The sequence below is a fragment of the Martes martes genome, assembly GCF_963455335.1.
Source record: "Martes martes genome assembly, chromosome: 3".
In the NCBI taxonomy this organism is placed as follows: domain Eukaryota; kingdom Metazoa; phylum Chordata; class Mammalia; order Carnivora; family Mustelidae; genus Martes; species Martes martes.
Genome location: NC_137890.1, coordinates 158,241,168 through 158,253,717, shown reverse-complemented (window position 1 = coordinate 158,253,717; position 12,550 = coordinate 158,241,168). Strand labels below are relative to the sequence as shown.

Genomic DNA, 12,550 nt, shown 5'->3' with positions numbered 1-12,550 from the left:
ACATAGTAAGTACTGAAAAAAAAAGATAATTACTGTCCATCCCTATTCATTTCTCTTCCTCTCTGGCTCTCCTCATCCTTCTGCCAGACTAAGTCTCTGGAACTGCATTTCCCTAGAGACTCCCCAGTGGGGAAAACTGGACAACTTTCCTCCACGTTATAGAACAGGTAAGACAGAAATGTGTCTTCTAGAAATTCATCTTAGAGAGCTGGAGCCAGAGGCTGCTCTTCCTGGCACACCGTGACAGAGTACACTCCCTATCTCTCCAGAGAACCTGGCACTATAAACCCAAACTTTGACCATAGCAGCTTCTGGCATGCTTTTATAGCCCAAAAGATATTCAAGAAGCCTCGTACCGCTTCTGAAGCCCTTGAGAATCGTCGTTAGATTGGGATATTCACGCAGGTTAATTCGGCTGAACAACGTCTCCAGAATTGACAGACTGAAGGTCTTTTCCAGGTGGGTGAGGATGTTGTACACCACTCTGGGTACGGGGACCTGATTTCTACAGGCTTCCAAGGATTCCTTAAAAAATGGAGTCGAGGATTATTAGAAATGATTATGAAATGGAATGGAAGTTTATTACGCATTTATGGTTTTCTGAGTTGTAGGAATGGTATTCTGTTCTGTTAAGAAGGAATTCAGCACAAATGCATGGTTAAACTCTAACATAGAAAAGTTACAGTTCCACATGTTTACTTTTAGAACTTCACATACATTTGGATTGTTAGTCATAGGAATAAATAAATAGGCTTCTTTAAAATAAGTTTGCTTTGTGAACCTTATTTTAGGTACATTTGAGGGAAGAGAGAAATTTTAGGGAAGGAAAAGGGGAGTCGAGGCTGCTACTGTGTCATTAATTCTCCAAGGCTCTGGGCAGAACTCTGTAGCAATGGATCAAGGAGTTGGTCATGAGGGGGAAATTCTGCGATTGCTTGTTAGCCTCTGCTCTCTCTCTTGGACTTGGGATAGCCTGAATGGGTTCTAGCCACAGGGAAGTCATCCAGAAAACTCCTCTTCAGGAGAGGCTGGCCAAAAGGAGAAACACGGCAGGAAAATTAACAACATAACACTGAGCACCTACTAGACTAGTCCTTGGGTAGAAAGCAATGGATAAGACAAACATGGTGCTACCCATGCGGGACGAGGGACACTGTCAGGTGGAGAAGATAGGCATTAAATAATAAACAAATTAAAGAAATGCCCAGTTGCTACTGAGAAAATTGTTATGAAAAGAAAGCATAGATTTCTTTTTTCTTGATTTCTTGGAGAAATCAGTTGGATGACTGGGTTGACGAAGCCTCTCTGAGTAGTGACATCGGGGCTGTGATGTGAAGAGGGGTTGGAACACACCAGGCCGAGACTGGGAGAAGATCGTTCAACCACTGATGAACTTCCCTGGGCCTGGTGCTCAGGAAATGCATTAAGAAAACCCCCAAATTATAAAAGAATGCCCTTTTTGTTTGCATAGTCGTATCTTCTAATGCCTGCCTTGCTTCACATCTGAATGGATTGTGCTCAACAAGCTCTTAGGAACTGGGAGGGTGCCCTTTGTGGGTTGAATGGTGTCACTCCTCCAAAAAGACATGTCCACCTGAACCCTATAAACATGACCTTATTTGCAAAAAGGGTCTTTGCAGATGTAATTAAATTAGTATCTTGAGATGAGATTACCCTGGACTAGAGTGGGCTCTAAATCACAATGACCAGTGTCCTTATAAAAGGAGAGAAGGAGAAAAGGCAAGGAAAAGAAAAGGTTATGTAGAGCCTGATGTGGAGATTGAAACCACGATTATAAGTGATTTTTCTATAGGCCCAGGAACACAAAGGGTTGCTGGTACCACCAGAAGGCAGGAGAGTTAGGGAACAGATGCTCCCTCAGAGCCTCGAGAAGGAACCAACCCTGCCAACACCTTGATTTTGTACTTCTGGTTTCCAAAACTGTGAGACAATACATTTCTCTTGTTTTGAGTAACCTTGGTCGAGGTCATTTGTACGGCAGGCCCTGTGACCCCATCTTTCCCTGACAACGAGCCTTTGGGGATAGGTCTTTTGAGCTCCAGAAGCCCTAGGAGTTTGGGGCTTGAAACTTCAGTGATGGGGACTCCTTGGTGAGGCTGGGCTGACATGGGAAAGCAGGCAGCATGACTCACCCTGTACATTGTCTCCGTGATGAAGGATTTGTCTCGGAAGCCTTCAAGGAAGGGAAACGGCTTGGATATGGCATAGGCAGTTTCCAGCTTCTGGTATATGAAGTGCTGGAGAAGAGCCTCTTCTAAGGCCCTGGTCATGGTGAGCATCCTATGAAAGAAGCATGAGAAGAGAAGAAAGATTCTGGGAATTCGGGGAGCTGCTCTCTGCGCTCAGTAGCCATCTTCAGACGAGCATCCTGGTCCCAAAGGCAGCCCTGAGCAGTCTGCAAAGCAAAATGCCTGCGTCAAAGGCTCATGGGCATAGGAGGCAATAACAACACCCGGCGACCATGGAGATGGAAAGCGACCAAGAATATGATGCCGAAATCCCAAAGGGGCTGCTGGTAAACATAAAACAGATTTCAAATAGTCAATATCTATTGATTACTTCCTATATGCCAAACTTTGTTCTAAGGGTTTCACGTGCACTAGCTTATTTGAGCTTCACAAAACATTTGCAAGATGGTTACTGTGATTGTACCCATTATATTGTGAAGGACACTGAGACATAGAGGTGTTTACTATCTTGCCCTAAATCATATGACTTGGAAATGGTAGAAAGTAAACAAATTCTGACTTTTTGCTTCTAGGTTTATGGTCATAAGTTCTATCGTCCATGGCTACACTGAAAGGAGTTAAGATTGCCTGAGCAGTCACTTAAGGCAGACACTAACAAAGCTCGTAAAGAGGGACCACCCGGTAATGAGTAGAAAGACGAAAACCTGATAATATGTAGAAACTTTAGTAACCCACCTATAATCTTTGACACAGAAGCAAGACAAACATAAACAGATGTGAAAGACGTGAAAGACATGATTAGTAAAGGCAACGTAACTGATTTATTATATGTATCAATTTCATATCTCAGAACAGACATGGGCCTTTCCCATGCCCATGCGACGTTTATAAAAATTAGCTATGATAGGCCAGGAGAAAATATTCATGTTATAATAGGTAGCAAACTTACAGATGACATTCCTGACAAATTGTCAAGAAAAGAGTATTAACAAAAAAAAAGAGTACTAACAAAAAATATTTTTTTAAACAAAACAAACAGAGATTCCAACTTTCCAACTTCATTTTGTGTATGATTGAAAATTAAACTGTAAGTAATGACTGTTCCAGGGCTAATACCAGTGGTAGACAGAGCATCCCTGCTCTCTCTACTCATTCCCACATCCTGTAAGTTTGACAGGAAAAAAGAAACATATCGTAAAAATAGGATAATCCATAACAGTCCTGAGAAAGAAAAGACACCATGGGAGATCTATAATCGTGAAGAAATCCTGGAAGACTGAAAACAGGTGGGAGGGAGATCTAGAATCCCTGATATAGACAGAATCCATCCAATGGGGAAGGATACTTCAAATATAAGCACAGAGCCAGAGAAAGCCAGAATGAACAGGGGGTAAGAAGAGGAAGTGGCCCTGGGGTTACATTTAGGATGATTAATTATACTACAGCATTCAGAACATAATATCCACTAGGTTCCTTTTTCTTCGTCTGTTATGATTCTCAAGAATGAAAGCAAGGCACAGAGAGGTTAAGTAACTAGCCCAAGGTTGGTAAAGCAGAGCTTACCTGACTAAAGCCCCATTTTTTTTTACATACATATATGTAAAATATATATATGTTTTAAAGATTTTATTTATTTGACACAGACAGAGATCACAAGTAGGCAGAGAGGCAGGCAGAGAGAGAGGGGGAAGCAGGCTCCCCGCTGAGCAGAGAGCCCGATGTGGGGCTCGATCCCAGGACTCTGAGATCACAACCTGAGCCGAAGGCAGAGGCTTAACCTACTGAGCCATCCAGGCGACCCTAAGCCCCATTTTTCACTAGTGCATGATACTGGGTCTCGTATGCAAGTGTTCAGATTTTTATCATGTAAAGCAGTCTTAAAAACGAATAAGCAGGGGCGCCTGGGTGACTCAGTGGGTTAAAGCCTCTGCCTTCGGCTCAGGTCATGATCTCAGGGTCCTGGGATCGAGCCCCGCATCGGGCTCTCTGCTCAGCAGGAAGCCTGCTTCCCTTCCTTTCTCTCTCTCTGCCTGCCTCTCTGCCTACTTGTGACCTCTATCTGATAAATAAAATCTTAGAAAAAAAAAAAACGAATAAGCAAAAGACAAACATCCACATAGAAAATAAAGCAAAAGGCATAAATAGACAATTAAGTCAAGTGTGCAATTAACATATAAAAATGTGGCAATTCACTAGTAGTAGGGACAGTACAAAAGAAGACAACGTAACAATTTTTTTATAAAGATTTTATTTATTTGTCGGAGAGAGAGAGGGAGAGCGAGAGAGCGCACAAGCAGCGGGAGCAGCGGGCAAAGCAGGCAGAGGGAGAAGCAGGCCCCCTGCTGAGCAAGGATCCCAATGCCAGACTTGATCCCAGGACCCCGGGATCATGACCTGAGCAGAAAGCAGATGCTTAACCACTGAAACACCCAGGCATCCTGAAAACTAAATAATGTTTGCCTATAAATTTTTCCACATAAAGAATAAAAGCAATAACCACAAATGCTCCTGGTGAAAATGTAAACAGGTCCAAATGTTCTGGAGGCTAATTTAGCCATCAGGGTTAGATGCTCTAAAGTATATATTCCATTGAGTTCCAAATTCCATTTCCACGAATTTATTTCAAGGAACAAATCATAAATGTACTTAAGAAAAATATACAAAAAGTTCATGAAACACTAGAGAGAAAATTAAATGGTTTCTCTTTATTGTCTCTTTCCCACCAACTACCTCTAGTCACTTGCACAATGGATAATAAATAAGTTGCCCATTTGGGGCAGAGTGCAAATCACAGAGCACGGAAGAGGAGAGTAGAGAGCAAACCTTGGTTTCCATCCACAACAAAAGGCTGGAATTTGGGAAAAAAAGTGTTGAGCTGTGTCTCTGCTCCCCCACTACTCCCACGTCTGTCCCCCTTTTTCAGAGTCTCTGGTTAAATCCCACTTTGCTCTCTATGTTTGGAAGACAATATTTTACAAAGAGAGAGGCTCACAGTTTCAGTAGTTGGATTCCATCCTGTAGCTGCTGCCGGGAAATCAGCTATCAGAACCCAATCACCAAACGTTAAGAATAAAGCAGCCAAGACAAAAACCCACCTGGATGCTGGGTCTGCCACCTGCTCTGTCCCTTTCCCCGTCCAGGGTCTGGGCCAGGGAGCACTCCTGGAAGACTGAGAGAACAGCAGGGAGATGCCAGTGGGTGAAACAGGAAGTCTGTGCTTTGCTACATGCAGTGAGGGCCAGGCTTCCTGAGAAAAGAAAAGTGAAAGTATTTAGAGCAGATCGTTCAGGAAGCTGAAGACAGTGCTTGCTGCCTTCCTCCATCTCCGTCCAGACACTTGTGAGGTTCTCGGGGGGCATTTGGGGAGGTGGGGAGTGCTGCCATCTGGATCAGCCTGGGGAGGGCTGGGCAGAGGGGAGGAGGCATTAGAGTCCAGCCCCAGGGGCCATGGGAGGGAGCTGGGAATCTACCATCTGTTTGCTACCCACTTCTATTTCCCCAGGACTTGTCCTCCTTCTGTACTTTTGGGAGGATGAAAATGTTTCCAAACTGAAGTATGGTGATGGTTATACAACTGAATAAATTTACTAGAAACCATCAAACTTCAAAGAACAAACGGAAACCAAAGGGGAGGGGAGGTAACTCAGAAATGTCCATAATTTGTCAGGATAAAATTATTGTCTGAGAAAGTTGAGATAAAAGGGAACCTGAATATAATCTGAAGTCATGGGACGCCTGGGTGGCTCAGTGGGTTAAAGCCTCTGCCTTCGGCTCGGGTCATGATCTCAGGGTCCTGGGATCGAGCCCCGCATCGGGCTCTCTGCTCTCCAGGGAGCCTGCTTCCCCATCTCTCTCTCTGCCTGCCTCTCTGCCTACTTGTGATTTCTGTCTGTCAAATAAGTAAATAAAAATCTTTAAAATAAAAAAAAAATTTGAAATCATGTAAAGGTAGAGAGACTTCTGGGCAGGAAAGTGACCAGGGGCCAGACAGACAGTTGGGAACAGGGAATGTGAGGAAGCCAGGTCTAAGAGCTGGGACCAGGAGAAGACTCCAGACAGCCACTTCAGGGAAGGCATAATACCCCCTCCAAACACCCTTGAAAGATTCCTTATGTACATTGGCATGCAAGGTCTGTGAGAACACAGAAATCTGTTTAACTTTATTTAAATCAATAATTCTTAAATGTGCTCTATCCGTGAGCTCCCCTTACCAGGACACCCGTGCTCCTCACGGGGGGAAAAAAAAGGGAGAAACGGTTCTGGAGTCTAAGAAGGCTTGAAACCAGGGCTCACGGGCTCAAGCGAGAGCCCTTCCCTGCTTGTTATGGAGGCACCAGCAACCCAGGCATATTCTAGAGCAACAGGCCCAGCCCTCGGGCTGGCAGGTCAGCACTGTAAGGATGACAGAAGCATAGGAGACTCAGGAGGCCCGTGGTAATAGAAGGAGCCCCAAGACACAATGTGGTGCTCACGGCTGAGAGGGTCCTGCTGTGCTCGGTAGCATACAGCACTGGGTGGTGCAGGGGTGTGGGCAGCGAGAGGGAATCAGACCATTTTGTACCATTGTCACACTTCATTTACCTGAAGCCCTCCACTTACCCTAGAAAACCCCCTCATGGACATTGGACATCTCAGCCTGGAACCAAGAATCCCCTCCTTTAGACCCACCCAGAGATAGATATGGCAAAAGGGGTGGGGTGGGGAAGCAGGTGAGGAAACAATGCCAGATCAGACAGAAATGATTAAACTAGAAAAAGATGTGAATAAAGATGAAAGATGTTTTTATCTAAGCCATGCCTGCTTGAGAATACAGTACTAATGAGAAAAGTGGAGCTGTTTATTTCAATGATACATGTTCTGAGAATTTACTAAAATTATGCATAATTCCTTTTTAGCTCAATTTTATTGAGGCATAAAAATGCATTCATCTTAAGTGTCTGTTTAACTCGATGAGTTTTAACAATGTAATCATAATTACGATTAAAATATAAATCATTTCCTTCATTCCAGGAAGTTCCCTCATTTGCAAATAGCCTCCTCCCCAACCGCAGCATCAGGCAGTCACTGATGTGCTTCCTGTTACTGCAGATTCTTTTTGCCGGTATCAAAGTTTTGCAGAAATGAAAACATACAGTATGTACATTTTGATATATGGCTTCTTGGGGTCGTCATGATGCTCTTGAGATTGAGGGTCGATATTATTCCTCCGTTGTTGAGGGTCCATATTATTACTCTTCAGCAGGTGTGCTGGCCAACTCTCGTTCATCCTATCCTATCACCATGATGTCACCAATGTAACTGATCAGTGTGATGTTCTGCGGGATGTCCAGGTGATCCAGATCTCTTCTATTTTATGACAAAGGACAGGTGAGTTAATATAACCCTGAGACAAAGCTGTAAATGAGTGTGCTTATGTGTCATTCAGGAACTAAAACCCCTTCCACCCTCCTTTCTAACCAGAATGGAAAGAACACATTGCCAAATCAGTGGCCACATACCATGGATCTGAGGTCCGTGAAATGACCTGGGCTTAGGATCTTACTGCCCAGACTGGTTATTTTCTTATCTCAGTCCTTGGCCATCCTGTAAATTCTGGGAGTTACCCAACATACGTCTAAGAAGTTGATTTTCTGCCTGAATTAGCCAGTGTCAGTTTTGATTACTCGTACCCCAAAACTCCAACTGACTAAAAGTTGGTATCAGAATGAATTGTGGACAATGAGTCTTCACAGAAGTATGCTCTGTCTGAGCTTGGTTATCTGACCTGCCTGGACACAAACGGAGTAGACATCCCATTAGTGTTCAAAGATGGGAGTCTGGTAGATTTTGGCAAGGAGCAAGGTAGCATATTAACTTCTAGCACTGGATTGTGATTAGGACTACACGATTCTAAGTGCCAGATCTTAGCACACTTACCAAGATGGAGAGGAATTTTTCAGTTATAAAGAAAGCATTGACTGGCCTTCAGAGGTTCCCACCTACTTGGCCTAAATCTGGGTGGGAAAACAGAGACAGGACAGAGGCCAGAATCTTCTTATCTTACGGGTCATAGGGAAGAAAAAAGAAAACAACTCTACCCTGTGTTAGGAACCAGGGACTATCTGATGGGCATAGATGGTTTTGGTCCAGGATCTGTTATCTCAGGGAGATTGGTTCTCTAGTGAACATAGGGAAAAAGAAGATAGAGGGAGATACATGCTAAAATTCCAGTCGGTTGTTATCTGGGCTAATGCAGGATACCGCAAACTAGGGCTTTCTTGTAAACTCGATGGGAGTACCCCTGAGGAATGCCAAAGACCTTGTGTTTCTAAGCAAAAGAAGCTGGTACATTTATGTCATTGTCCAGCTGAGTGGTGGCCTGGGTCTGCTTGCTGCTTAAGGGCAAGAAGAGGAGAGAAAGGAGACACCGCAGTGGGTTCTCATAGTCTGTGCCAGGCCTTGCCTGGGCCACTCAGCTCAGCTTCACAGCTCCTTTGACCCACAAAGTGAGAGAGGGAGAGAGAAAGGACGGGCAGCAGGTGGCTGCAGGCAGTCCCATGTGTGTGCAGCACCTGCTAAGCTTGTAGGCCCCACCCACTGGTAAGGATGTCCTCATCAATATTCCAGAATATGGAATCTGTCCCACCCGGATGGATGTTCACTTCTTTGGAGGAAAGAAAGAGCTGAAGTGTGCAGAAGGATAGAAGTCTCTGGCCTTCTACACTTTGCAAACAGATCTGTGCAAATTTCTAGCACAGTTATAATGAGCTGGAAGAGGCAGGATTCAGTGGAACATACTTTAGAAACATCCTGCTTTGCTTCCGGTCCCCCAGGCCTCACCTGCTTTGGCCCACTGCGCTGATAGAGGACCTGGACTCTACAGATGCTTTGGCTCCCATTTGCCTGACTTGGATCCATTGTCCTACCAGGATTTCTAGTCCTCCAGTTTTGTTTATTTTATTTGTGCTTTGCTCCCATTTCTTTATCTTCCAACTTTATGCTGATACAGTGTGGTTTCGTAAGTGGCTTCAAATCCTTTACAGAATGAAAGGCTGGCTACGTGTGAAAAAATTACATACAAACATGAATGTGATGCCCTTGGTAGCTAGCATCACGTCGTCCTTTAAGGTCTAGGTAATGTCAGTACCAAACCCTTTCCCCATCCCTTGGGAAGCCTGTCACCCTGACTTCAGTGATGAGTTGAAGCTCAGTTTTTCTCATCACCTTGGATGCATCTGTAAAGTGCCCGTGAATTTAAGAAATTAAGAATGGCACACCAGGCTTCTCTGCACAAACTTGGAACTTCCCTCTGGTTGCAGGAGTCGGGAGTTTTCTCTGGCCTCTGGCTGCTTTCCGGCAATTTGAGGAACATCTTCCCCATCTTATAATGCTGTTCTGGTTCAGGCTGAGTACCATGCCAGGCCAGTCCACCATTTCAGAGAAGATCTGAAATGTCTGGCTTTCCTTCTTTCCTTCTCATGACCACCTGAGCAGAGAGAGGCTGGAGCAAACATGGGGTTCACTTCCTGCCCCCATATACTATGCCCCCTCACCACGAACAACCTGGATCTATTTGTGTGAAATCAACCTTTCTGTTCTCCTTCCTTTGCACAAACAGTGACCTGTCTGCTGTGGAAACCCAGCTGGCCCTGCCCCTTGTCCCCAGGGCTGAGAACCGCCTTAGAGATTGGGCACGGAGGGGGACGTTGTGTCGGTGCAGTCACATCACGCTGTTCAGTGATTTCACTTTTACCCTTTAGGTGCCACACTTGAGAGATCAATCAATTGGTAGACATTCTCCTCAGAGCTCCGGGGAGGCACAAAGGGAGTAAACGTCTGCTCAAGGTTGATCCTGGGCTAGCTCCATGACCCAGTGGGGCTGGCAGTGGAAGATGGCGGGTGGAGGCAGCCACCTCAGCCGCAGGTCAGTCCTCACCTCCTGTCCTTGATCCCTATCTCCCGTGAGGTCGGTGTCTACATTGGTTATTTCTGTCTTCCCAGACTCATTCCATAGGTATATGACAGAAAAAGATTCCACGTAAATCAATAATGGGCAGATCAGATTTCTTAAATCACAGCAGTATAGCTGCTGGGGAAACTTGGGGCCACCTTGACTCATGTCACCCTTTTATTTTTTTGCAAAAGTCATGCAGCTGGACCGGCATGGGTGGAACTGATCCTCCTGAGGCCTCGCTGCGGGGTTCCATGACTCCCATGCCCTACAAATCTTCTCATTGCTCCCATGTCTCCTCTCTCCCTACCCCAATCCCCCAAAGACAACTCTGCCCAGAAAAGTTTCTTTTAGAAAAAGTAACATTGAAATTGGATGCCTGTTATCAAACTTCTGGTTTCTGGGTAGCCAGGGGATAGTTCTGCTCAGAGCTCATCTAAGCAGGGCCCCTGAACACCAACGAGTTAGGGGAAGTGAAAGCAGATCCAATACTGACAAAGGCAACCAGGTAGGGAGGGAGACATTGCTTTATCTGTTCCGGGGTGTTACACATTTGACTAGGGAAGGAGGGAATTTGTCTTCTAAAAATACAAGATAAAGACATCAACACATTCTTGTTAGAAATTAAAGTAATGTAGAAGGGTATGGAAACCCCTCTAACCCAACTCCAGTGCTGGCCAGACCCGAGAAAGTCACCCACCATTGCAGAAAAGCCAGGTAGGTCCTCAGCACCCAGCCCCTCCCTCCTGGAAGCCAAGGATGCAGCCCACAGCTGCTCCTCCACCTGGTCCTGAGAGATGGGAGATGAGCACGCTTGAGTCTAGCCAGTCCTTGGACTCCAGGCAGGGAAAGGAAGGCACTGAGAAGTGAGGGTGGGATAACGCTGACCTCATAAAATGAGTTGGGGCGTGATGCCTCTTCTTCTATTTTCTGGAAAAGATTGGAGGGAACTGGTATTATTTTTTTCTTTAAATGTTCCATAGAATTCACTCGTGATACCACCTGGGTCTGGTGCTTTTCTTTTTTGGAGATCTATTTTTTTTTTAAAGATTTTATTTGTTTGTTTGAGAGAGAGAGAGAGAGAGAGCCCATACGTGTGTGCACACACAACCATGAGTGGGGTAGGGTTGGGGAGGAGGGCACAGGGAGAGGGAGAGAGAGAATCACAAGCAGACTTCAAGCTGAGCAAGGAGTCTGATGCTGCCTTGATCCCACACATGGAGATCATGACTTGAGCCTAACTCAAGAGTCAAGTGCTCAACCAACTAAGCCACCCAGACATTCCTTTTGGAGGTCTGTTAATCATCGATCCAATTCTTTTAGTAGATATAGGTTATTCAGGTGATTGTTTCTGCTTGTGTGAACTTTGGTAGTTTGTGTCTGTTAAGGAATTTGTCTGTTTCATCTTCTACCAAATTCTTCGTTGTAGAGTTTTCCATGGTATTATTTCTCTGCTATCTTTTTAACATCCATGGGATTGATAGTGATGATCCCTCTTTCATTTCTGATATAAGTAATGTCTATCTTCTCTCTTTGTTAGCTTTTCTAGAGGTCTATCAATTTTATTGATTTTCCCCCCAAAATCAGCTTTGACTTCATTGATATTCTCTGATGTTTTCCTGTTTTCAGTTTCATTGATTTCTACTCTAATTTTTATGATTTATTTTTTTCTGCTTGCATTAGCTCTCAGTTTCTCTCTCTCTCTCTTTTTTTTTTTTGTTTCTACAGGTGGAAGTTTAGATTATTCATTTAGATCTTTCTTCTTGTCTAATATGTGTATTCAGTGCTGCATATTTTCCTAAGCACTGCTTTTGCTACATCCCTTAAATTTTAGTAAGCTGTGTTTTTCTTTTAATTTAGCTCCAACTATTTTATAATTTCTCTGGATATTTCCTCTTTAACCTAGAAGTGTGTTCTTTAATTCCAAGTATTTGCGGGAATTTTCCAGCTATCTGTTACTTCTACTTCTATTTCATTATGCTCCAAGAACATATTTTTAAATGATTTCTATCCTTAAAAAATTTTAGGGTATGTTTTATAGCTCAGAATATGGCACATTTTATGGCATATGTGAATTTGAGGGGTATGTGTATTTTGTTGTTATTGAGTGGAATATTCTATAAATGGCAATTAGATCAGGTTGATTGATGGTGCTTTTCAGGTCAACTATATTCCTACTGATTTTCTGCTTGCTTGATCTATTAATTACTAAAATAGGGGCATTGAGGTCTTCAACAGTTGTAGAGGACTCGTCTATTTCTCCTTGTAGTTCTATCAATTTTTGGATCATGTACTTTGATGCTACTTTGTTAGTTGCATGCATATGAAGGATTCCTGTGTCTTCCTGGAGAAACTGACCCGTCTATCACTATATAATGCTCATTTTTAGCTCTGACAATTTTCCTTGTTC

General features: G+C 44.0%; 2 protein-coding genes across 6 annotated transcripts in view; one reads left to right on the top strand and one right to left on the bottom strand.

Annotated features, from left to right (window-relative positions):
* The window catches only part of SP110 (SP110 nuclear body protein), a 38,830-nt gene extending 33,393 nt beyond the window's left edge, over positions 1 to 5,437 (bottom strand). For both annotated transcript variants that reach the window (XM_080798042.1, XM_080798043.1), the window contains exons 1-3: positions 5,306 to 5,437; positions 2,154 to 2,301; positions 357 to 525 (exon numbers count right to left, since the gene is read on the bottom strand). In XM_080798042.1, the coding sequence (XP_080654168.1) occupies positions 357 to 525; positions 2,154 to 2,300 (316 nt within the window). In that variant the 5' untranslated portion in view covers position 2,301; positions 5,306 to 5,437. The remainder of the gene's footprint in view (positions 1 to 356; positions 526 to 2,153; positions 2,302 to 5,305) is intronic.
* Positions 5,438 to 5,459: 22 nt separating this feature from the next.
* Positions 5,460 to 12,550, top strand: part of SP140 (SP140 nuclear body protein) — a 73,092-nt gene continuing 66,001 nt past the window's right edge. For 2 of the 4 annotated variants that reach the window (XM_080798037.1, XM_080798038.1), the window contains exons 1-4: positions 5,484 to 5,549; positions 7,221 to 7,343; positions 7,450 to 7,577; positions 9,950 to 10,113. In XM_080798037.1, the coding sequence (XP_080654163.1) occupies positions 10,055 to 10,113 (59 nt within the window). In that variant the 5' untranslated portion in view covers positions 5,484 to 5,549; positions 7,221 to 7,343; positions 7,450 to 7,577; positions 9,950 to 10,054. Of the gene's footprint in view, positions 5,550 to 7,220; positions 7,344 to 7,449; positions 7,578 to 9,949; positions 10,114 to 12,550 lie in introns of all 4 variants that reach the window. The other 2 variants (XM_080798039.1, XM_080798040.1) reach the window with 2 other exon arrangements.